Source organism: Scyliorhinus canicula, chromosome 9, assembly GCF_902713615.1.
Source record: "Scyliorhinus canicula chromosome 9, sScyCan1.1, whole genome shotgun sequence".
Classification (NCBI taxonomy): domain Eukaryota; kingdom Metazoa; phylum Chordata; class Chondrichthyes; order Carcharhiniformes; family Scyliorhinidae; genus Scyliorhinus; species Scyliorhinus canicula.
In genome coordinates this window covers 189,532,987-189,559,564 of record NC_052154.1, presented here as the reverse complement: position 1 = coordinate 189,559,564, position 26,578 = coordinate 189,532,987, and the positions used below count along the sequence as shown (strand labels likewise).

General features: G+C 46.9%; 1 protein-coding gene across 9 annotated transcripts in view; it reads left to right on the top strand.

Annotated features, from left to right (window-relative positions):
* ano5a (anoctamin 5a) overlaps positions 1–26,578 on the top strand; it is a 202,902-nt gene that overhangs the window by 27,573 nt on the left and 148,751 nt on the right. For 5 of the 9 annotated variants that reach the window (XM_038808346.1, XM_038808343.1, XM_038808345.1 and 2 more), the window contains exons 2-3: positions 16,023–16,061; positions 18,695–18,768. In XM_038808346.1, the coding sequence (XP_038664274.1) occupies positions 16,023–16,061; positions 18,695–18,768 (113 nt within the window). The remainder of the gene's footprint in view (positions 1–16,022; positions 16,062–18,694; positions 18,769–26,578) is intronic. The other 4 variants (XM_038808347.1, XM_038808344.1, XM_038808342.1 and 1 more) reach the window with 1 other exon arrangement.

Genomic DNA, 26,578 nt, shown 5'->3' with positions numbered 1-26,578 from the left:
TTTATTATTAAATGCGCGCTCTCTCTCTCTCTCTTTCTCTCTCATTCTCTCTCTCTCATTCTCTCTCTCTCTCTCTCATCCTCTCTCTCTCTCATCCCCTCTCTCTCTCTCCCTCTCTCTGTCCCTCTCCCTCTCCCTCTCTCTCTCGCTCTCTCTCTCACTAACACAAATTGAATGTTGATCATTTGCCAATTCAGCCTCGTTGTGTATTTGGCATCATTTTTGACAGAAATCTTGGAATAAAAAAATCCTACTAGGATCTCAGTAATAGGATCTCAGTACTAGGATCTCAGTACTAGGATCTCAGTACTAGGATCTCAGTACTAGGATCTCAGGACTAGGATCTCAGTACTAGGATCTCAGTACTAGGATCTCAGTACCGGGATAAGCAAGTAATTGGAAAGCTTCCTATTCTGTGGGTATAACTCTGGATCGATTCTAAACCACGAGACGGGAACTGACTGGAAATTGAGTGAATCAATTGTGGAGCCCAGAAAGGAATCACAAATGGATTTAGTAAAAGAAAATGGTAATTCAATGGAATGAATAGTGTTTTGTTTCTTCTATCAACATTTCAGCTTTACTGCAATCCTGTATGTAGTAGGCAAGCTCCCTCCATTCTGAATCAGGCTGAATCAATAGGTTACATGGACCAGAATTCTCCGGCCGGTGGGGTTCTCTGTTCCCACCGGCAGAGACCCCCCCAACCCCCATAGACTTCCCGCTTGGGCTGGCATCAATGGGAACTCCCATTGCCAAGAGGTGGGAGTAGGGAATGCTTCCTCCAGCGAATGGCGTGGTGCCGAGACAGGCGCCTGGGGGAATGGACAATCCCGCCCCATGATCTATTCCTGTCCCTCTTTCTCATGTTTCTCTTTTAGCATTTCACCATTTTCTGTCGCGGGATCTTTTCACTCTGGGTGCCATTGTTCCTCGAGCCTCCAGTACCTTCCATGTAGGGTATCGTCATGACGCACAACCATCCTGCGATGTGTGCTGCTCACAAGAGCAAACTAGATTTGTTCAGAGATTTGGCCAATAAACCGGAGGTGTTTTACCCACAAGTCCAGATGGGTCTTTGCAGCATGGTTGATCATTACAATGTGCAAAAATAGATTGGCCTTCCCAGAATACCCTGGACCAAGCAGAAACATAATGCAAATTAGGGCAGGATTTCTCAAAGACAAGCGCCATGCGGCATGGTGCAAACAGATTATTTACATTTCTAATTCTACATTTACATTTTCTAATGGAACAGAGCCAAGTCCCTCTAAATAATGCACATTGTAAATGAAGTGATGATCGTTGACAAAAGTGGAAATGGATTTGGATATTTTTTTTTCATAAATTTAGTGCATCCAATTTATTTTTCCAATTAAGGCGCAATTTAGCGTGGCCAATCCACCTACCCTGCATATCTTTGGGTTGTGGGGGCGAAACCCACGCAGACACGGGGAGAATGTGCAAACTCCACACGGACAGTGACCCAGAGCCGGGATCGAACCTGGGACCTTGGTGCCGTGAGACTGCAATGCTCCCACTGTGCCACCGTGCTGCCCTTGGTTTTGGATATTATTAACCCTTTGTTTATGATCTGGGCTCGATGACCCAGCTGTCAGGATTCCCGTTTCCCACCGACATCGCGCCCCATGTCCGTTGGTTTCCCGGCATCGTGGGGTGTCTTCAATGGGAAATCCCATTGAAAGGAGGCGGGAAGAGGGAATCCCACCGCCAGCGAATGGCGCGGCCGGGAATCACGCGGCTGGGGGACCGAGAAGCCCGCCCTTGAAGTCTGATTCAAGGAATATTTAATCCAGTAAAAGGGGTGAATATAAATTAGATCAGGGGAGAAAAAAGGAGATTGTTTTAAATTCCTTTACGGGATATGGGTGTCGCTGGTTAGGCCATCGTGTATTGCCCATCTCTAGATGCCCTACAGAAGGTGCTGATAAGTCACCTCCTTGAACCGTTGCTGACCTTGAGGTGTAGGTACACCCGCTGTGCTGTTAGGGAGGGACTTCCAGATCTTTGCCCAGTGACAATGAAAGGACGGTGATATATTTCCAAATCAGGGTGGTGGGTGACTTGGAGGGGAACCTCCAGGTGGTGGGGTTCCCAGGTATCTGCTGCTCTTGTCCTTCTAGTTGGTAGCGGTCGTGGATTTGGAAAGTGATATTTAAAAGGCAGAAACAATCAAATTAGAAAAGGATTGATTTTGAAGCATTAAAGGTTCAAATATTTTTTGTGCAAAGACAAAAAGCATCAGAAATACATATACTGTTGTTATGGATTTAGACAGCGAGAGAGAATATTGATATTGCTATATCACGGATAATCTGGTGCGTGAAACACTTGTAATATTTGAACATAGCAGGAGGCCATTTGGCACGTCAATCTTGCTCTGTCATTCATTAAAGCCATGGCTGATTTGGTTGTGATCTCACTTTCTTGTTTGCACTTTGTTTTGTTATGCTCTTGTCGTAGCGTAAGCTGCTTCCTTGATGTGCACTCTGACAAAAGAAGGTTCAGACTTGGAAATAGCTTCAACACGTTTATTAAACTATTAACCATTCTCGTACTTGGATTTGACTCGACTGATAAACCTTCTATAGCTACTCAGACTGACTAACCAGTCTGCTACAATCCACGTGGTGGGTGTGATGTTGAATCAACCCTGTGTCTGTACTCACTGAGGGTCTCCACTGGAAAGAGGAAGATCATGTGTGCTGTGTCCTTTATATATGGGTTGGTGTAATGCCCCCCTGTGGTAGTGTCACCTCTGTGTGTATCGTGAATGCCCATTAGTCGTGTTCTATCTTACTGACCTATAAGATGAATGTCTGTGTGTCATGTCTCTGGTGCTCCCTCTAGTGTCTATCTAGTCTGCGTGTATTTACATTTACCCCTTGTGTATCTACAATGATGCATATCACCACACACTTCATAACCCTCGACTCCCTTGCCTAAGTCTCAGATGTTTCAATAAGATCACCTCGCGTTCTTCTCAACTCCAATGGGTACAGGTCCAACCTGTTCAAACTAACTTTGTCAGACAACTCTTCCATCCCAGGAATGAGTCGAGTGCTTCAAGACCCCCTTTGGGAATACAGGCACTGCGTTCCCATTGTAAATTCCTACGATGAACTTGAAGTCAGTTTCACACACAGCGGATAATTTTAATATTCAAGTTTTCTTTCATTTGCAAGCAAAATGGGAGATCTATAATGTTGGGACCAACCAGTGTACTGTTAATAAATACCCAGGGAAATTGGCAGGCAAGTGGCAAACGGTATTGTGAAGACATCGGAAGCGATGCATTTTGGTCACAAAATGAGGAGAGGCAGGACAGACTAAATAGGAAGGTATCAAAGTGGGTGCAGGGGAACAGCGAGACTCAGGTGAGAGGAGGGCGGGGGGGGTGGGGGGGGGGCGGGTTCACCATCAATTGAAGGTGAGAGGATAAGTTGAAAACCACACCAGCTCCTTGACTTTATAAAGAGAAGCAGAGTGCGAAAGCGAGGAGATGAGAAATCTTTCTACGTGACTGGTCAGACTGCAGTAGAGTGATTGGTTGGGATTCTCTACCTCAGGGTACATTTTACCGGCCGCACCCCGCCAGGAAGGGAATGGGACGTGGCCGGTAGATCCCGGAAGGGGCCTCCCATAGGATTTCCGACGGCTGTTGCGCCTAACCTGAGATCTAACCAGAACTCACGAGATGTCGCAATCTGGGTCCTGCCCACGGTTAAGTGGGCGCCAGCTCGAAGGGCCACCCGGCATCTGTTGGCCTCAACGAGGCGATCACAGCCAAGCACCGATGAGCACTGGTCACCATAAAACGGGGTGACCGGAGGCCAGGCTGGCACTGCTTTCACACTGGCAATGCCACATGGGCACCCTGGCAATGCCACCTGGGTGTCACCACAGCACTGCTCCACTAATCCCGCCCAGAATGAACCTTTATTTTCTTTTAGTTAGATCACGCCATGGGGGCGGAAAATCCAACAGGAGTCCACAAATAGCTTTTACATGAAAGAATATATTTCAAATGTGTCCTGAGAGTAAGAAGTCCAAAGAAAAAAACTCAACAATTTTAAGCATTGTTCATTCATTAGAGTCATCGAGGTTTACAGCATGAAAACTGGCCCTTCAGCCCAGCTTGTCCACGCCGCCCAGTTTCTATCACTAAGCTAGTCCCAATTGGCCGCATTTAGCTCATAACTCTCTATACCCAGCTTTCCCATGTAACTATCTAAATGCCTTGTAAAGACAAAGAACAAAGAAAAGTACAGCACAGGAACAGGCCCTTCGGCCCTCCAAGCCTGTGCCGACCATGCTGCCCATCTAAATGAAAATCTTCTGCACTTCCTGGGTCCATATCCTTCTATTCCCATCCTATTCATGTATTTGTCAAGATGTCCCTTAAACGTCACTATCGTCCCTGCTTCCGCCACCTCCTCCAGCAGCGAGTTCCAGGCACCCACTACCCTCTGTGTAAAAAAAACTTACCTCGTACATCTCTTCTGAACCTTGCCCCTCGCACCTTAAACCTATGCCCCCTAGTAATTGAACCCTCTACCCTGGGAAAAAGTCTCTGACTATCCACTCTGTCTCTGCCCCTCATAATTTTGTAGACCTCTTATCAGGTCTCCCCTCAACCTCCTTCGTTTCAGTGAGAACAGGCCAAGTTTATTCAACCGCTCCTCATAGCTAATGCCCTCCATACCAGGCAACATCCTGGTAAATCTCTTCTGCACCCTCTCTAAAGCCTCCACATCCTTCTGGTAGTGTGGCGACCAGAATTGAACACTATACTCCAAGTGTGGCCTAACTAAGGTTCTATACAGTTGCAACATGACTTGCCAATTTTTATACTCACCATGCTTCCTAAATTATCATCCAAATCATTAATGTAAATAACAAATAACAGTGGACCCAGCACTGATCCCGGAGGCACACCGCTGGTCACAGGCCTCCAGTTTGAAAAACAACCCTCTACAACCACCCGTTGTCTTCTGTCGTCAAGCCAATTCTGTATCCATTCTTGATCCCGTGAGACTTGACCTTATGTAACAACCTACTGTGCGGTATCTTGTCAAAGGCCTTGCTAAAGTCCATGTCGACAACATCAACTGCACTGCCCTCCTCTACCTTCATGGTTACCCCTTCAAAAAACTCAATCAAATTCGTGAGACCCGATTTTCCACTCTCAAAGCCATGCTGACTGTCCCTAATCAGTCCTTGCCTCTCTAAATGTCTGTAGATTCTGTCTCTCAGAATATCTTCTAACAGTTTAGCCACCACAGCCATTGGGCTGACTGCTCTGTAGTTCCCAGCTTTTCCCTGTGGCTCTTCTAAACAAAGGCACACCGTTTGCTACCCTCCAATCTTCAGGCACCTCACCTGTGTCTATCGACAATTCAGATATCTCTGCCCGGGGCCCCACAATTTTCTCCCAAGCCTCCCACAACGTTCTGGGATATATTTTATCAGGTCCCGGGGATTTATGGGCAGCACAGTAGGGCTGTTGCTTCACAGCTCCAGGGTCCCAGGTTTGATTCCCGGCTTGGGTCACTGTCTGTGCGGAGTCTGCACGTTCCCCTTGTGTCTGCGTGGGTTTCCTCTGGGTGCTCCGGTTTTAAGTCCCGAAAGACCGTTTGGTGAATTGGGCATTCTAAATTCTCCCTCCGTGTACCTGAACAGGTGCCGGAATGTGGCGACTAGGGGCTTTTCACAATAACTTAATTGCAGTGTTAATGTAAGTCTACTGGTGACATTAAAGATTATTATTATCTACCTTTATGTGCCTTAAGACTTCCAGCACCTCCTCTGTAATATATACACTTCTCAAGACATCACTATTTATTTCCCAAGTTCCCCAACATCCATGTCTTTCTCAACAGTAAATACTGATGAGAAATATTCAGTTAGGATATCGCCCATCTCTTGTGGATCCGCACAAAGATGACCTTGTAGATCCTTAGAGTTACTCGGAGTTGTGATAAGGTTGATGGAAAGAAACAGTTTCTGCTAGCAGAAGGATTATTGCTGGAGGACATAGATTTAAATAACTGTCAAAAATTCCACTGGAGACAATGAGATTTGTTTAAATATATAAAGCCCCATGTCGCCTTGGTTGCCGTTGGTGTCTATGACAGGCCTTCCCCTGGCATTAAGGACCCACAGGGGGCAGAAATCCACCCCCCCTTTCCCGGCAGCACGGTGGCACAGCGGTTAGCACTGCTGCCTCACAGCGCCTGAGGCACGAGTTCAATTCCAGCCTCTGGTAACTGTGTGGAGTTTGCACTTTCTCCCTGTATCTGGGTAGATTTTCTCTGGGTGCTACGGTGTCCTCCCACATTCCAAAAGATTCACGGGTTAGGTGGATTGACAAAATTGCGCTTGGTGTCCAGGGGGGTTGTACAGGTTAGGTGAGGTTACAGGGATCAGACAGTGTAATGCGCCGAGGTAGGGTGCTCTTTCAGCGGGTCAGTACAGACTGAATGGACCGAATGGCCTCCTTCTGCACTGTCGGCATTCTATGATTCTATCTGGCCAATCAGAAGCTGGCAACTGTTCATTCCAGGCAGCACCACTGGTTTGGGGTGGGGTGGGGGGAGGGGTGATGGGTGATGGTGGCCGGGAGGTTTGGTAGGTACAAAGAGCACGTCAATTAGGAACAAGAGTAGACCACGCTGCCTACCGAGGCTGCTCCACCGTTCAACAGGACAATATCCTTTTATTCTTTGTGTGGCCAAAAGCTGCTTATCACAACCTGGAATGTATGCAATGATGGAGCATTCACAAACCTCTTGGGTAGAGAATTCCAAAGCTTCACAACCCTCTGGATGAAGATATTTCTCCTGATCTCAGTCCTAAATAATTGGCCCTGTATCCTGAGGCTAAGTTGCTGAGTTCTAGATTGCCCAGTCCGAGGAAACGTCTGTGTCATTCCCTCCACCTTCCAAGCGGTCTTATCTTGCACAATAACCTTTGACACAGCACCTTATCAAATGCTTATCACAAATTCAACTCCACCACTGGTTTACTTTATCTACCCGACGAGTCACATCCTCACTCTATTACATTTTTCAAACATAATTTCCCTTTCGTTAGACCGTGTTAGCATTGTCTGATTCTACTCTGGTTTCCTCAGTACATTGTTGAGTCTTTAACACAGACTCCAGCACTTTCCTGATGACTGACGTCAGGATAACTGGGCTGCCATTCCTTGTTTCCTCTTTCTCTCCTTTCTGGAATAGTGGCGTTATTATTTGCTAACTTCCAGTCCGCGGAGACTGTTCAGGAATCTAGGGAATTTTGGAAAATCAGAACCGGTGCATTCCCTACCCTCTGCAGTGATCTCACCTTTAGATCCCTAGGATGTAGGCCATCAAGTCCTGGGGTTTTGTTGGCTTTTAGTCCACTTTCTTCTCTTGTTGATATTAATTACCTTCAGTTCCCCCCTTTTAATAGGTCCACGGTTACCCTCTATGTAATTTGTATCGTCTACTGTGAAGGTGAACACAAAATATTTGTTCAATGTCCCTGCCATTTCCTCATAACACGTGGTATTTATTCCTGTTTCTTTTTCCCTTTTTTGAATCTTTTAAAAGCTCTTGCGCCCTTCTGATAAAAGCAAATTACTGCGGATGCTGGAATCTGAAACGAAAGGGACAATGCTGGAAAATCTCAGCAGGTCTGGCAGCATCTGTAGGGAGAGAAAAGAGCTAACGTTTCGAGTCCGATGACTCTTTGTCAAAGCGCCCTTCTGATGATATGTGAATATTTTAAGAACATTTTAAGAACTAGGAGCAGGAGTAGGCCATCGGGCCCCCCAAGCCTGCTCCGCCATTCAGTAAGATCATGGCTGACCTTTTTGTGATGTGGAGATGCCGGCGTTGGACTGGGGTGAGCACAGTAAGAAGTCTTACAACACCAGGTTAAAGTCCAACAGGTTTGTTTCAAACACTAGCTTTCGGAGCACTGCTCCTTCCTCAGGTGGAACCTACCTCTTCATTCACCTGAGGAAGGACATAGATAAGCTGCAAAGCTGGGCTGACAGGTGGCAAATGGAGTTTAATGCAGAAAGTGTGAGGTGATTCATTTTGGAAGGAATAACAGAAAGGCAGAGTACTGGGCTAATGGTAAGATTCTTGGTAGTGTGGACGAGCAGAGAGATCTCTGTGTCCATGCCCATAGATCCCTGAAAGTTTCCACCCAGGTTGAGAGGGTTGTTAAGAAGGCGTACGGTGTGTTAGCTTTTATTGGTAAAGGAATTGAGTTTCGGAGCCATGACGTCATGTTGCAGCTGTACAAAACCCTGGTGCGGCCGCATTTGGAATATTGCGTGCAGTTCTGGTCGCCACATTATAGGAAGGATGTGGAAGCATTGGAAAGGGTACAGAGGAGATTTACCAGGATGTTGCCTGGTATGGAGGGAAGATCATATGAGGAAAGGCTGAAGGACTTGAGGCTGTTTTCGTTCGAGAGAAGAAGGTTAAGAGGGGACTTAATTGAGGCATACAAGATGATCAGAGGATTAGATAGGGTGGACATCGAGAGCCTTTTTCCTCAGATGGTGATGTCCAGCACGAGGGGGACATAGCTTTAAATTGAGGGGAGATAGATATAGGACAGATGTCAGAGGTAGGTTTTTTACTCAGAGAGTAGTAAGGGCGTGGAATGCCCTGCCTGCAACAGTAGTGGACTCGCCAACATAAAGGGCATTCAAATGGTCATTGGATAGGCATATGGACGATAAGGGAATAGTGCAGAGGGACTTTAGAAGGGTTTCACAGGACGGTGCAACATCGTAGGCCGAAGGGCCTGTACTGCGCTGTACTGTTCTATGTTCTATTCCCTTCATAGTTTTATATGTTTCTATAAGATCCCCCCTCATTCTTTTTTAATATTGCTGTTTTTTGGTATATATGACCTGGTGATGTCGGCGTTGGACTAGGGTGGGCACAGTAAGAAGTCTTACAACACCAGGTTAAAGTCCAACAAAACCTGTTGGACTCTAACCTGGTTTAGGTATATAGTCTATGTAGGTAAGGGTGCACAGAGTTGAGTGTCCAGGGTGAATCAAAGGAGAGGTTGTTGGAATCTGATCTAATGAGGCCTTATGGTGGGTTTTAACTTAGGATCATTATAGAATCCCTACAATGCAGAACGAGGCCTTTGGCCCATCAAATCTGCACGGACTTTCCAAAAGAGCACAGCGGACATGATGGGATCACCAGATACTGACAAAGGAGCGTGTCTAGACCAAATCCCCCACCCAATTTCCACCTAACCTGCACATCTTTGGACTGCGGGAGGAAACTGGAGCACCCGGAGGAAACCCACGCAGACACGGGGAGAAAGTGCAGATTCCGCACAGTGACCCCGGAGGAAACCCACGCAGACACGGGGAGAAAGTGCAGATTCCGCACAGTGACCCCGGAGGAAACCCACGCAGACACGGGGAGACCCAAGGCCAAAATTGAACCCTGGTCCCTGCCTCTGTGAGGCAGCAGTGCTGACCACTGTGCCATAGTGCCTTACAAGTAAACAGTCTAGATATGATATATTTATTTGGGGACGTGTTGAAATTGATTTGTATTTGTTGCATTTCAAAGGTGACGAAGAACATTCGCATCTTTTAGGAAATTTGTGAGCAAACTGGGGGTGCTGTTTTAAATTTAATCGACTGGAAATAGAGGTAAAATAGGAACATGAAAGGTTTCAATATTTGAGAACCTACCATGCAGATTCGAATGGATGTTTGAAGACAATATGGGACTAAGATGAAATGGGGCGAAAAGGGGATATTTATGACAGCAGGGCGTAGAACCGTAGAAGCGTTACGGTGCAGAAAAAGGCCATTAGCCCATCATGTTTGCCGCAGCTGAAAAAGAGAAAAAAAATACCGGCCACTCAAAACCTCATCTGTAGTGAGTTGCTGTGGGGGAGGTTCTGGTGAAAGTTACCTCCTGTGTGTCTGGGGTAGGCTAATAAAGCTGTGGAAGACTTTTAATTGAAGGGAAGCAACTGAGGTTAGGGCCACAAGATATTTGTCCTGTGAAACAGTTGGATTTGTGTCTCACTTTGGAAAACCACATCAGGGCGGATTTATTCTGGGAAGTTACAGATTGCACTTCTGTGTAAAATAAAAACAGTTTCTAGGTTTGGCTAGTATTTCCTGGGTTTTATGGTTAAGAATCTGTTGCCAGAAAATATAATTTTATTGTGAACCTTTGATGAAGCTGTTTTAGAGGGGGTGGGGGTTGTTTCGTATGATTTTTTAAAAAATGTATCTTTTATCATGTGTGTTTAAGTTTTTTTTCAATCTTTTCCTTTTTAATTCTTCAATTTTTAAAAAAGTTATCACTGCAGTCCTCTGCTTTTGTGTTCAGTAGCTGTCCCTCCTCGTTTCTGCCATACCAAAAAGAATTAGTGAGCCAGATAGTTTTCAGTCTGAAACCCACCTTGTTCACCATTAACAATTGCTGTAATCCTAACAATCTTTTTATATTCCTGCCCGGCTCCCTCTTTTTTTCCTTGTTTTTAAGTCCTCCGGCGTATTGCTATTATTTGCAACATTATGAGCCTCGGTTAATCTAATGTTTAACTTCCCTAGAAATCCGTGAATGGACCTTTCCCGCTGAGATTTTGATTTTTAATGGAATGCATTCTTATTGAATTGGTTCTTTAAATCACAAACTAGTTACAGCACAGAGGGGAGGCCACTCAACCTATTGTATCTGTGTTGGCTTTGAAGAAACAATTAACATTGTGCCACTCCTTGGCCTTCGGCCCTCACCCTGCATATTCATCCTTTTGAGGCAGCCACCAACGCTCTCCGTGGCGTCGTGGAACTGGGTTCGATCCCGGCCCTGGGTCACTGTCCATTGTCCACTGTCTGCATGGGTCACACCCCCACAACCCAAAAAGATGTACAGTGTAGGTGAATTGACCACACTAAATTGGCCCTTAATTCGAAAACAAAGAATTGGGTACTCTAAATTTAAATTTAAACATTTTTTTTATGCCAACACTGCATTCCAGATCCCAACCACTTCATGCGTGGAAAAGATTTTCCTCATCTTGCCATTGCTTCTTAGAATCCACTGAATTCCTGCAATGCAGAAGGAGGCCATTCAGCCCATTGAGGCTGCACCGACCCTCTTAAAGAGCACATTCCTTCGGCGCACTCTCCTGTCCTATCCCTGTAAACCCGTAACCTCACCTAACCTGCATATCTTTGGAGATCAAGGGGCAATTTAGCTTGGCTAATCCACCTAGCCTACACATCTTTAGACTTTGGGAAGAAACCGGAGCACCCGGAGGAAACCCACGCAGAAACGGGGAGAACGTGCAGACTCTGCACAGACAGTCACCCGAGGCTGAAATTGAACACGGACCCTGGTGCTGTGAGACAGCAGTGCTAACCACTGCGTCACCAGGCCGTCCAACTACCTTTACTCTGCAGCTGCTCGTTCTTCATTTGTTCACCAATGGGAACATTCTTTTCTATTACTCTGCCCAGATCCCGAACTATTTTGAATGCTTCTACCAAATCTCCTCTCAACATTTTCTTCTCAAAGGAAGACAGTCCCAACCTCTCTAACCTATCTACGTAACAATGGCCGCAATCCAGCGGCTGCTTTAGATGCTGACGCAAATCCACTAATTGTCTCTAAGTCTCGCCAGCGGCCAAAACGAGATCTCAATTTGAGACCCTGTGCATGTTATATCCATTTTAGAATCCATTTAATGGACTTGACATTGTAACGTCCACCCACACCGTCACTCTGCCACCCACCCTTCCCACCCCCTGTGAATCACTACTGTTTTTCAAACACTAAGACCAGTCGTGATGACCACGTTGGGGGTGCGGAGGTGCCTGTAGGCCCAGGGTTTGAGGGACATACTTGGGCATTGCCCCCCCCGGCGGTGCCCCCAAATAAGCCCCTACATTGGGGGACTCCTTCTGCATGAGGTGGTTGGGGGTGTTTTCCTTGTTTGCCAGAGGGAGGGGGGTCATCCTGATGCTTATGGCATAAATGTTTCCTTCCTTCAAACCAACTTAAAATTCAGTGAGAGGCTATGAGCTCCATCTGCTGAAGAGCGAGTTCAGTTACAGGGTGGGCTTCCTTCATACTTTAGCTTTTAAGGTTTGGGGCAAGATCTAACAAAAAAAACATCAGTTTTGAGCAGGATTAGAGGAGTCAGTGCTGTGAATGACCCCGCTATCTAACGCCACTCTCGGGTTTTTTTGCTGCCTCGAAGGGAAACACTCTGCTGAAGCCACACTCAGTCACATTTCCTGTACTGAGGAGCTCTGCTCATCCACCAGCGCAGGAAGAGATTGGGACGCCATGTTTCAATGACGCCCCGTCTCTCGAGCCCCCAATGTGGCACCCCAATGCAACTGTGGGGGAGGGGGGGCTGGGGCCGGCTCCAGCCCTGCCGTACTCACCTCAAGAGCAGGGCACCCCAGTGTGGCACTACAGGATCATAGATCATGGAATTTACATTGGCCCATCATGGCTGCACCGCCTCGTGGAAAGAGCACCCTACTTATGTCCACACCTCTACCCTATCCCTGCAATCCAGCAACCCCACGCAACCTCGTAGACACTAATGGGCAATTTATCATGGCCAATCCACCTGACCTGCACATCTTTGGACTGTAGGAGGAAACCGGAGCACCCGGAGGAAACCCATGCAGACACGGGGAGAACGTGCAGACTCCGCACAGACAGTGACCCAAGCCGGGAATTGAACCGGGAACCCTGGAGCTGTGAAACAACTGTGCTAACCACCATGCTACCGTGCCCCCTGTGTCCAGGTGACCGTGCCAAGGTGCCAGGCTGCCACCCTGCCCACAGGCCAACCACCTCAGGGCTGCCGATTGCCTGGGAGACCCCCCCCCCCGCCCCACAAGTGCCGTTCCACCTGGTCCTTGTTTTTGGAAACCAGTGCTAAACGGCGCTCGCCTGAGATCTGTGAGGCGAAGGGATTCGCTTCCAAAGCCTTGGGTAGATCTGGTAAGAATGTATTACAGTGAGATGAGCTGCTCAGTTTAACATACAAAGTTGCCAAATACGGATCCCACCTATTGTGGCCCGGATCCTGAATGCGATGTGTCACGAGATCCCGTTAGATCTCGTCAGGCGTAACAAGCCAGGTACATCTTGTGGGAGGGCGAGGCCGTTGTTCCCTCATGGCTACCGTTAATTCCCAATATTGGGGAAAAGAATACTCGTGCAAAGTATGCAGCAAATGCTGATGAATCCAGGACTATAATCCAAATTAATTGTTTGAAACCTGAAGATGTATCAAAAGCAGAATTGGAAACCCTAAAGGGAGTCGTTGCAATCTTTTCACGAACCCTCTTTCCCTGGTCTATCTTTTATACCATTCATTTCCTCTTGCTTTAATGTTTGAGCTCTGATGCCTTTCTGGAATGCTCATAAGAAGAGGCTGCCAACCTCCTTGGTGATATTATTATTGCTGTACTCCAGGGGCTAATGAACGGTAGATTACAGTGTAAATCCAAATCCAGTAATGACCTAAATTCCAACACTCTTGTTGGGATTCATTTTCTGTATTTTTTTTTAAAGTACTGATTTTACACGTTGATGCATCAGAAATTATCAGCCACAATATCATGGAGGAAAATGCAGCGGTATTTATATTTTGGGTAATGAATTTCACTGTGATTAATTAACCATTCATCGGCAGGCAGGGGAGGTTGCAAGGTGAAACCAAACTATCAGGTTGAAATTTCTCTGTGCACGACTTCCATTGTGCTAGTTAATTGTTTTGCATCAAGTTGCTATGTTCTATTCATCTAGGTAACGTGGGTAGCTCAGGCAAGGCTGATATTTATTACCCAGCCCTGAATGCCCTTGTGGTTTAAAAAAATATATAATTTGCAGGATGTGGGCATCGCTGGTTAGGCCAGCATTTATTGCCCATCCCTAGTTGCCCTTCAGAAGGTGGTGGTGATTTGCCTTCTTGAACCGCTGCAGCCCCTTGATGTATAGGTAGACCCACAGTGCTGGTAGGGAGGGAGTTCTAGGATTTTGACCCAGCGACAGTGAAGAAATTTCAAGTTTCTTGGTCGCTGGAGAGTAAAGGAGACAAAGAGTTCTGCTTCTCCACGAAACATCTTTATTTCCAACTTCACGCACACATCTCCACCAACAAAGAGTGCCACCTGTAACCCCCTTTTATATCAGTGCCTTCTATTGGATAATTAACATCAAATTAGTATTTAATTGGATGAACTGTTAACCCATTCCTAACAATGGTGATATATTTTTAAATATGTATTGTGAGCAATTTGGAGGGCAACCCTCAGGTGGTGGTGTTCACAGGTATCTGCTACATTTGTCCTTCTAGACGGTAAGAAGTCTTACAACACCAGGTTAAAGTCCAACAGGTTTGTTTCAAACACGAGCTTTCGGAGCACGGCTCCTTCTTCAGGTGAATGGAAAGGCTTGTTCCAGCTTCTTCTTCCAGAAGAAGGAGCTGTGCTCCGAAAGCTCGTGTTTGAAACAAACCTGTTGGACTTTAACCTGGTGTTGTAAGACTTCTTACTGTGCTCACCCCAGTCCAACGCCGGCATCTCCACATCATGGCTTCTAGACGGTAGCAGTCGTGGATTTGGAAGATTCTCCCTAAGGAACCACTGACAGTTACTGCAGTGCATCTTGTCGATGACACACGGCTGCCACTGTACATTGGCGGTGAAGGGATTGAATGTTTTTGGAAGCAGTGGCAATCAAACAGGTTACTTTGTCCTTGTCCTGGATGGCGTCGAGCTTCTTGTGTGTTGTTGGAGCTGCAATCATCCAGACAAGTGGAGAGTATTCCATCACGTTCCTGGCTTGTGATCTTGTAGATGGTGGATAGGCTTTGGGGGTGTGTGGGGGGGGGAGGATCAGGAGGGGATCAGGTGATGGTGAGTCATTTCCTTGAACATTGCAGTCCAGGTGAATTAGTTTTCACTCCATGAAGTGTGTTTGAAGTGTAGTCACTGTGTGATGTAGGCCAATGAAGCAGCTAATTTGCACTCAGCAAGCTTCCACAAAGAAGCAGATAATCTATTTTAGCAACCTTGACTGTGGGGTAGGAGCGCCCGTTGTGTATAGAAGAACTCGCTGTAATGCTTTGGATTAGTGACATGGGACATTTTTCATTCACCTCCGAGAGCACGTGAGGTCTCTATTTAGCATCTCCGCACAGAAAATTGAATGTTGAGAGCGATGCAAATGAATGGTATTTTCCTGGTTAGTTCAAGTGAAACCAGGGTGGGATTAAAAATAGAAAATCAAATTAAATATGCCTGCTGCATGTTACTTTTATATCTGCACTGTGCTGATACAAATTGAATTTGGTCTCCGAATCCCAAAGGTAAAATTACCTCAGTGCTGCTGTTTTGACATTGTCTTCAAATAGTTAAAAGTTAACTTGACCAAGGGTCTTTTTTATTTTCAGTTTCAAATTCTGAGATTTTTAATAGGCACGGTGCATGAATCAGTGTGTGAAACCTCCAGCTTGAATATTAATTACTGTAATTGGTATGTACACAATTGTTTGATCTTAAATTGTTTGATTTTTGTCCCATGCCAGTGCTTCTGTCACAATTCCTAAAGCATTTCACTTTGAATGACGATTCACGTGTTTGGGTAAAGCAGCCCAGACTGTTGCCCGAGAAGGGATGTACCCCTTCTGAGAGATAGATGGGTCTTTTGTGACCTGTATCCCATTCCCCAGCAGCTTCAGTGGCATATCATATATGTTGCTTCAGTCACAACAGGACAGGCTTCCTGAACAAACCTCCAAACATGCCAGGGGCTTAGCTGTGGGTTATTCATTATGAGAATGAAAGTATGGCGTTCTACCTCAGTTAACCTAACATGCTGGCTGATGTATCAGTGCAACAAAACTTTATTTTATCTTAATGGATTCGAGTTGCTCTTGCTTTCCCTCATCCCCTAAACCTCATGTTTTCTTCCTTAAAGATATTGCCGTTATCACCGGCAGCGCAGTGGAATCGCCAGGTATAATAAATCTTTCTGCCAACGCTTTATGCGTTTTTTTGTTCTGTTGTGTTCCATTTTCAAGTGTCAAACCAATGTGCAAGTGATTGGTAGCTGTGGTTAATGATCTTTCCAGTATTATCCTTCATGTTGTGTAAATGTCGTTTCATTTTGTGGTACTGCTCAGTAATTAAGTTGAAAGGCTATATTTATCAGCATAGCATAAGAGTTCACGGAGGAAGTGAATTCATCTGAAATGCCACATGCTATTATTGTTCCGACCAAGGTCTTCATAAACTCAAGGTTTATGTCGACTCAAGCGGGTAGCTTGAGTCGACAATTCCCCCGACTTGACAGTGGCACCTTGCTTTCAAGGGCCCCATTTAATCCAATTTTCACTCCACAGCCAGAGGGGGCAGAATTGAGTCAGGACCGCTGACCTCAAAAGTGTGTCTTAAGGAGTTGGGTAGGGGTGGGGGGCAAATGGTGAGGCGGCTGGTTAGAAGACCCACCTAGATTCTCTGGGACCTCGTCTCAGCTGTTTTAGATGCTGTTTAGGCCTCCTCATCCCTCCCTGCCCCCGCCCACCAACCATGCCTCCTCATATTCCTTTGCCACCTCCAAACCAACTCATGCCCCCACCCTTTAATGCCAGCTCATGCACCCATGCCACCTCAAGCCCCATACCCACCCTCCATGCCAACTCAAGCCCCTCATAATCCCACGCCAGCTTCATAACCATTACCCCAGCATACGCCATGGGCAGACCTCCGGGTTCACATGAAGATGAAAAAAAGTTGTAACAATTTAATACAGAGCTGACTCAAATGCTTGATTGTCTGGGGGGATATAAACTCACATTCAAGAAATTCATACAAAGCCTTTAAGTCTCAAGGTGTTAATTCCTTGTAGAAACGAACTTCATTCAAATCTCACTTCAAGGAAAACTAACCCTTTCATCATCTCGTGATATCAATCAAACTGTTAAGTCAGAAACCTTCACTGAGATAATTGAAAATTTTGAAACTTAGACAAGCAATCAAATCCATAATAATAACCCTTGGAGCAAATTAAACAAAGACCTCTTGAAACTGCATGCCCAGATGGTGACTTTTTTCTGAACTACATCAGGTGGCCTGTCAATCAAAGTAGTCCAGCAGAGGTTGTTCTTTAAACTCTTACTCATAGCTAAAGCCTGGTTTTGTTTCATGTTTAAGTGAGGGGTGATTAAAATTCAGACCATGACACTTAAACAGACTTATCTACGCTTCAAGAGCATTGTCATCTACTCCATCAATTCCTAACTCCCACACTGTGGGTTTAGGCCCTGTACCAACCAAAAATGGGGTCTGTTTGAATTCAATTCTAAGGCCTTGCTGAGTCAGGCCTGCCTTCTTCCCTCTTTGGGTCTGTTAGTAATGGGAGTGGGAATTCCACATTGGGGTCCCACCCACCCACCCTTTTTAAAGGTCCATAGAACCTTCCCAATTCCCACAATGAGGCTCTTAGTCTCCCTTACTTCCTGTCAACACTGAACAGGGAATTCGACACACGCTGCTCGCTTCCAGGCTTTCATTCGTAAAATTCAAATCATGTAGCTATGCAGATGTATCCACTTGCTTTTTAATTGAATGATGGGTTCATTTTCTTGTCCTCTCTTCATTCGCTTTCAAGCGCTTTCCTTTGTGATTTGTCCCCCCCCCGATCGAAATGTAGAGTTGATGTTATTTGCATTGCGTTGAATTGCATTGAATGTAATTCAGCTTCATATTGTTTCAGTAGCTGCCTCCGATCGTTTTTTTTCTACAGTACTTAAAGCATGTTTTTGAGGAGGAAGGTGGGTTAATTTCCTTCTAAACATTTATTGGGCCAAAAGAAAATATTCCCCATCCCCCCCACCCCCCCCAACCACACGCGCACACACACACACACACACACACACACACACACAGCATCATGTGGGAGCGAGAGCAAGGAAACATTTTCCTGCCAACAAGGTTAGCAGTATTGAAACTTCTGTCCGAATGTCTGTAAATATGTGGGCAATGACTGGATGTTAGATTAACATTGATTCAGGCAACCTACAGTAAATCGAACACTGGCCCACGCACCCGCATCGACACTAGAAGTGTTTTGAATTTTTGTGATTGCCCCTCCTATCTTAGCCTGTGACAGCTGACCTTTGCTCCATACAGGAGGCCAGGAACAGCTTCACACATGTCAACCTCCCAGACTATCCACTACTTGAATAATCAGGGTCCCCTAAATAGTTTTGTGCACAGTTCATCCAGCTCGGCTAGTCACAGCCGGAATGTCTTCCCCCTCCTCCCACCCCATCCCATCATCAAGGCTGGAGAAATGAGGGCCTGTAACATTAAGTGAAGAATATTGCTTAAACTTGGAATCTAGCGATTGTGGCCACATGCCTTCTGTCTGCATCAACGTTCTTTTTGTGCAGTGTTTCAAAGAGTCACCTCTCATTTTTAGTTGTGAAATGTTGTTTTGTGCGTATGCCTGATCGTGCTGCAGTAAGAGGCTGCATGACGTTTTGAAAAGATAATTTCCTTCATAAGATGTTCCTTTCCTAGTGTTTCTGAGTGCTGTTTGTGCTGACGGAAGAACTCATGTTCGCTCTGTTCCCTCCCATGTTTTAGGTGAAGACAATGGACCTAATTACTATACTCCTTCCAATGACAGCAGAGAATCTGAAATTCCTGGCAACTCAGAGGTAAATCTGGTTCTTTCTTGACCTACCATATCTCTGTATGTTACAAGTCCTGTCGAACAGCAGGGCTGGAAGAAGGTTAATGGCTGAAATAAATGCTCAAAAGGAAGGATGCATTAATCTAATCTGATGAACAGTGTACGTGTCTGAAATATCAATTTCTCTGATCAAATGCAGATTACTCTGCCGTGTATTCCTTGCATTTACTGTCCCTTCCTTTTTATTTTATTCATGTAAAATAATTTTGCCTTGTGTCCGTTCTATCGGGTGTTGTGCGATAACAGTTTTTTGAGAATATGACCAGTGTGAAATGTGATTATCTGCTAAATTGTTGAAATGACCGTCATTGATTACTCGAGGATTGACCAGAATAAAGTGAAAATATAGCTTTCCTGTAAAAGAAGCAAGGTTTCCCCATTTAGAAATGTCTACAGGCATCCGATGCTTGACTGTGTGTTCCATTGTTCGGTTTTTTTTATGCTTCTGTCTCTTGAAGCTCTCAATTTCCCTCGAGGTTGACCCCTGGAGAGCCAGTGACATTCCTCCAATTCACAGCCCTGACTGACACGCCTTCCCCTCGATCATAAGACTCCGGGGTGAATAGATCTCTGAAATCAGAGGCTAACGTGAAACTGCCGGCAGAAGCTCACTGAAATGCGGAAGTAAATTGTGACAAGCAAATAAGCACTACCGCCCAGATGATTCCGCAGCACTGTCCGAAGCTCAAATTTAAACCCTAGCCTCCCTCACCTCGTCCAATGAAGAATGGGTACTGTGTGTGTCCTGTTACAGGCTTCACTTGGAGCAGCAGGCCCAGAAGGGGGCCAAAATTATAAGTAAACTAAAGGTTCATGGAATTGGGTTTTTTAATATTATTTTAGCTTGTGGTGAAAAATCACTCAAGCTCCCACTTGCAATATTTTAAAAAGTAATAAATGTAAGTGTTTAGAGGAAATGGGAGGAAGACGCACTTTTTCAATGCCTCTGTGGTCTGTCTCCTTCCTGAATTGCTTACAGCAGCGTCTTGGTGCCTCCGGGAATTAAGCCTGGAGGATCAGGGCGGCACGGTGGCGCAGTGGTTAGCACTGCTGCCTCATGGCGCCGAGGACCCGGGTTTGATCTCGGCTCCGGGTCACTGTCCGTGTGGAGTTTACACACACTTCCTGTGTCTGCGTGAGTCTCACCCCCACGGCTCAAAAGATGTGCAAGGTAGGCGGATTGGCCACGCTAAATTGCCCCTTAATTGGAAAAAAAGAATTGGGCACTTTTAAAATTTATATCAACAGGAAATAATCACGGAGTGTTGGCAATCATTCCAGCACTCCTAATGGTCAAATATTGGCCAGTGGTCACACATTACAATGCTGCTGTAGAAGCAAAGATAAGGGAATAAACCACTTTTATTTTTGTTCCTTTTTTTAAAATGAGCGCTGGTCTGCAATTCCATGACAATATCAAGACTGCCAGACATTCTAAATTCCATTCTATGTGCAGATAAAGCTGCAGTCAGACTATTTAAGGAAGAAAATTACGGCCGTTGTTTTAATCCGCAGCAAGTAAATTGTTCCAGAGATCAGTTTCAGCTGCTCGTCAGCAGTGTTTCTTTTCAAAGTCGTACAGCTGTGCTTCTTTTTTACTGAGTGAGATTTGGAGGGTGGGGCTTTGATCCGGCTGTGACATAGAACATAGACAGTACAGCACAGAACAGGCCCTTCGGCCCTCGATGTTATGCCGAGCAATGATCACCCCACTCAAACCCACGTATCCACCCTATACCCTTAACCCAACAACCCCCCCTCCCCCTTAACCTTACTTTTTAGGACACTACGGGCAATTTAGCATGGCCAATCCACCTAACCCGCACATCTTTGGACTGTGGGAGGAAACCGGAGCACCCGGAGGAAACCCACGCACACAGGGGGAGGACGTGCAGACTCCGCACAGACAGTGACCCAAGCTGGAATCGAACCTGGGACCCTGGAGCTGTGAAGCATTTATGCTAACCACCATGCTGCCCCATGTTACATGTTACATTGGGAGTTCCTCCAGACATGTTCACTCATTCAGTCATTTAGGAGCAATTTGTCCACAGTCTTTTACTCCATACGTAGTGTTAGAAATTGCTTCTGAATCCCATCTCGGGCTATTTAAAACTCACCAGCAGTTCTGCTTCTGTGGTTGTCACCTCACAACTCATAGGGCGCGATTCCCCACCCCCCACGCCGGGTGGGAGAATAGCAGGAGGGCCTCCCGACATTTTTCACGCCCTCCCGCTATTCTTCCCCCCCCCCCGCCACGCCCGATCAACGCCACGAATCACCGCTCGCCGTAAAAAACGGCGAGCGGCGATTCTCCGAGGCCGATGGGCCGATCGGCCAGCCCTTCATGTCCGTTTCACCACGGCAGCAAGCACACCTGCTCGCTGCCGTCGTGAAACGGGCGCCAGATGCCTGTTTGGGGCATCTAGAGGCCCGATTGGCACGGGAGCACCACGACTGTGCTCGGGAGGGGACAGGCCCACGATCGGTGCCCACCGATCGTCAGGCCAGCGTCCAAAACAGCGTCCACCCGGCAAGATCAAGCCGCCACGTCTTGCCGGGCGGCTGAGGAGAAAGACGGCAACTGCGCATACGCGGCTGACGTCATGGGCCGCGTCAGCCGCCGTGACACTTGACGTGCGGCCTTGACGACCGTCGTCAAGGCCGCGCCACCGTGACGCACGGGGCCGCGCTCCTAGCCCCTCCGGGGGGGGGGGGGGGAGAATCGGCCCCGGAAGTGGCCGTGAAGGCTCCCGTGGGTCACGGCCTGTCCCACGGCAGCCTTTACGATTCTCCGCATTTGTGGAGAATCTCGCCCATAATCTTTTGAGGAAGAGAGGCCAGTATTCTCTGCTTCCTACCGCGAAGATCAGGAAACCCGATTGGGCAGAGAATACCACTTCCGGCCAAAAACAGGATTGGCGCTGGGCAACAGACCCATCCATTGTCTCCGCTCCTGCAGGCCATAGCGGGCTTCCTGCCCTGTGTCGGCAGCAACATGAAAATAGCTTATTTGCCTAGAGTAGAAATTAATGGGCTGGAAGCCCAATTTCCACCAACCCCCACCCCCATCATGCTCCAATCCCTACAGCGGGACCTCCAGAGGGCGGGCTTTGGGTGTGAGTGTTACCAAGAGAAATTCTGGCATGATGGACCCAAGGTGTTCAAAGAGGTGCTTTGCTCATTTGCCCCTCCGCTGCTGCAGATGTAGTGTCCCCAATGGTTCTGGGGTTTGGGTGGGGCCGGGTTGTGGGTAAGGTGTTGGCCCCAGGGCCCTTTCCTGGGATAGGGGTCCTGTGTCTGGACAGTGTCACAATATACACACACGTATATGGTGGTGCATAGACAGACACTGACTGACACATTGAAAGACCAATCAACATACAGAACACATCAGCCAATCACCAGACAGGACACGGCCACTATAAAGCCAGAGGGCACTAGTTTTCCCGCTCATTCGGGATGTAGCCTCTGAGACAGCCAGAGCCCGTAATCAGTAACATGAACATCTACCATGTGCTAGCAGTATAGTCTGGTCAGGTTAGCCATAGGTCTTCAGTCAACCTAACATAGTGTCGACCCACAGAGCAAGTATGTTTAACAGCTCATAGTTAAATAAAATAGAGTTGTACATCTACAAGTGTTGGTAGCCTGTCTCTCTCACTGCTCTGGTAAAGGCAGTCCTCGCATACCCAACACATCAGACAGTTCCTTCCAGCTCTGGGCAACCTGAAGGTTAGTCTTGGCATGATGATCTCAGACAGCCCTCTGTTCAACATCTTCATCCTTGTCTGACCTGTTTAAACTCTCGTGGCTGCTCGCTCACAGTTGATGAGCAGGCCAAGCAGTTCAGTGAAGAATCCAACCAGGAACACTCGACCTTCCCTCAGCCCAGTGATTTTGAAACTGCAGCTTTGTGAAGTGTCAGAACCTTCTTAGAAAACCCACAACACTTGAAAAGGCTTGAAATCTCCTGAGATTCTTTGAAATTCGAAGCTTTAATTCAATTTCACAGTGCAGTACCTTTGACTTGCCTTTGATTGACAGCTCAATGGTTTAAACACAGTTGCCAGGAGGTTTTTTAATTTATATTTCCCTTCATGCTTGAATGCATTTGAAGTACCCTCCATTAATCCCTACAGCAATGTTTATAAACATTCCTGTTGATGCCCCTCCTTGATGAGAGGTTGCAGGTGCTCTTGTCAGTGGAAGCGGGGGGGGGGGGGGGGGGAGGTCAACATTTGCATTGTGGGATCTGGGAAGCCGTTTAAAATGGTGGCTCGAGACCAGAATATGAAGAGAAACCGCGCTGTTTGCTGCTCTGCATCAATTTGCATGGCAAAGGTATGGGAATAGCGCCCAGGCGATGCAGCCACACCAGTGGGTCCAGTCCTAAGTGCTGGCGGGAGCACTTAGGCTCCTGAACGGAAGATCCTGCATAAAATTTGTAACGCACAGTATTTAATCTCTGTACAGTTCAGAGAGTTTCTAAAGCTGGAAGCCCAGGCAATTCATGGCTGCTGTCTATATTTCTCTTGTGCTACATCTTCTCAAACCTGCATTGGGGGTCAGCTAAATTAAAAAACATAAATAACATTCTGGAAATACACTAGGACGTCAGAATTATGAGTGTTGGGGTTGCCAACTCTGGCCGGATGTACTCGTGGAGGCTCAATCGCATGACCTCCCACCTCCAATTGCCCCGCAACCTATTGGTCATCCCCGTCCACCCGACCTCCTGATACGCCAGCTATTTCACACGGACGAAAAGCCTTTCAATGGCTCAGTGTGGGAAGTGGATCACTCGGTCGTGCTATCTGCTGATACACCAATGGGTTCACAGTGTGGAGAGGCCGTTCCCCTTCTGTGTGTATGAGAAGGGATTCATGATGACCATTATAACAACGCACCATGTTCTTGTGTCAATTGAAAAGCAAGCAAGGCTATGGTCTGACTAGGTGGTTCTTAACCGTCAAACAGCTCCTCTTCCTTCCCACCAGCAGCACTCTTTTTTTTTTCCCGAACAATTAAACGCAATTTTTCTCCTTTAATGGCTCGATACTTTTTCTACAGTGTTGCTCTTAGCAACGCCCTGAAGCTCCAGACGAAGACGAGGCCATTCTGGTGACCGTGTGTGTGTGAATTATATTGTCACTATACACCTCATGGGAGCAAAATTAAACAGAGGCCTGCTTAATAACTGGGTGATTTCCATTAAGCAGATTTGAAGAGAGGGCCAGTGCAGCAGCAAACAAGAAACCTTTAAACCAGACAAGATCTGGTCTCGTAAAATGTTGCTTTTATGTGCATTAGCTTCCAGCGGCCATGGTGATGCTAGTTAATTGCTTGGATTCAAAAAGGCCTGACCTTTAGGTTTCTGTGAAAGGAGGAAGATGCAGGGGCTGGTTTAGCACAGGGCTAAATCGCTGGCTTTTAAAGCAGACAAGGGCAGGCCAGCAGCACGGGTTCATTTCCCGTACCAGCCTCCCCGAACAGTCGGCGGAATGTGGCGACTAGGGGCTTTTCACAGTAACTTCATTGAAGCCGACTTGTGAAAATAAGCAATTTTCATGTCATTTTTCATTTCATTTCAGATTTAATAGCAGACAAAGATCAGTGAGGTTTAAACTCCTGTGGCACAGTTTTCAATGAGCCCCAACAGAGCTCGAATCTGTTTGGGGGTCAGGGTACCACGACCACCTCATGAGTGGCTTGTCACCTGTGAATTGCTCTGCGCGGGGCTAATTCTGCAAGAGGGGGCCAGTTTAGCTCAGTTGGCTAGACAGCTGGTTCATGATGCAGAGTGAGGCCAACATCATGGGTTCAATTCTCGTTCCGGCTGAGGTCATCTGGGACTATGGCGGCTTTACCTTTAATTACGGTAATTGAGCACGATAACCGAATTTCCAGTATTCTGACCATTTCCGTGTTTTTTTTCTCGGCTAAGATAATTGAAGCCCACAGAGCATAGGGTCAGTGCTATCCCGAGCTGGCTGTTGAATGTGTGCTTCCGGCAGATTGGTCATGAATTTCCCTCCAGTGTTTTTTTTTTCATTTTCCACAGTGACTTGGCTGATGAAGGGAGATTGCAGGCCCAAACCACATCCCTCTGCTCCTCCTGTGCAAAATATTAATATAAACAAGCACAATGAAACAGCGAACATCCCCTTTCCAGCGTGTCGCACCATTCAAAGATGCTGCTCTGAGCACCTGAAACGTGGATCCAACAGTATATTCAATGCTGTTGGGTCGCTGTGTTAGTCCGGCCTGTCCTGGAAATTCCTGGCTCTGATGGCTGCCAACACGGTCCTCAACTATAACACAGCAGTGCTGAAATAAATAATTTATTTTAAATTATTGATTTTCGGTGTATGCACGAAAAAAACTATCACTTGAAGTTCAGTTCGCAAGCATTATCCCAAATGTCTGGACCCCTGTTCTCCAACTTGTTTTCACCCTGAATTCTCTGTCCTTGGCCTCCTGCAATGTTCCAGTCGAGTAAAACGTAAGCTCAAGGAACAACTCCTCTGGGGTGCAAGATCGTATGAAATAGGAACAGGAGTGGGCCATTCAGCCCCTTCAGCCTGCTCTGCCACTCAATAGGATCACTGCTGATCCATCATTCCTCTCATCCAGTTTCCTGCCCATTCCCCGTAACCCTTGATTCCCTCACTGATCAAGAATCTGTCTCTCTCGACCTTAAATATGCACAAGGACTCTGCCCCCACAGGTCTCCATGGAAAGGAGTTACAAAGACTCACAACCCTCTGAAAGAAGAAATTCCTCCTCATCCCAGTCTTAAATTGGCACCCGCTTTATTCTGAGACTCTGCCCTCTGGTCCGAGACTCTCCCATGAGGGGAGACATCCTCTCAGTATTTACGCTGTCAAACCCCTCAAGAATCCTGGGCGGGATTCTCCCAGCACCACGCCGCCCCGACACCGGCACGTGATTCTCCGCAATGCCAATGGCGCCGGTGTGGTTGGCACGTCGCGGGCCGCTCTACACAAAACGCGACGGCATTTACGACAGCGTGGACGCTCTGCTGCGGGATCGGAGAATCCTGCCCCCAGTATGTTTCAATGAGATCACGTCGCATTCTTCTAAATTCCATAATTTGTAGAGTTCCAACCTGTTTAACCTTGGCTCATAAGACAATCCCTGCGCACCAAGGATCATCCTAGTCGGGGATCATCCTAGTCGGGGATCATCCTCTCTGAACTGCCTCCAACAAAAGAACATATTTCCTTCAGCAGTTGAGTGTGGTGGGAGCGATTTTCCGCCCCTGTTTTCAGCGGGCGGAAATGATGGGGGAGGCGGGGAATTGAGAGCGAGGCATTTCCCCGTTTGATTGTTCCCACCCCCTGCCAATGACGTGATGGGGCTCGTGCCTTGAAAGGTGGGGAACACCATTATCATACCTAACATACACTTGGTCTTCCCACTGTGTCACCCCGTCATGTAGGGATTTCCCCCCAAAACGGCATGATGTCACATCAGCTGGATTTACTGTAGGTGTGAAATGGGAACCTGGTGAACAGTCCCCATCTGAGGCACACAGTTCAGTACAGCCCCCTGGAGGGGAGAGGGCTATGCCCAAGAAATACCCCATCAGACCTCGGGCATTGCGGTTTTTTGCAAGATCCATGGAGGGGGCGGGGGAGGGTTTGTGTGCCTGTATACGTGCGGGTAGGTAGGTGCGTGTGGGCGGGTAGGTGCGTGTGGGCGGGTAGGTGCGTGTGGGCGGGTAGGTGCGTGTGGGCGGGTAGGTGCGT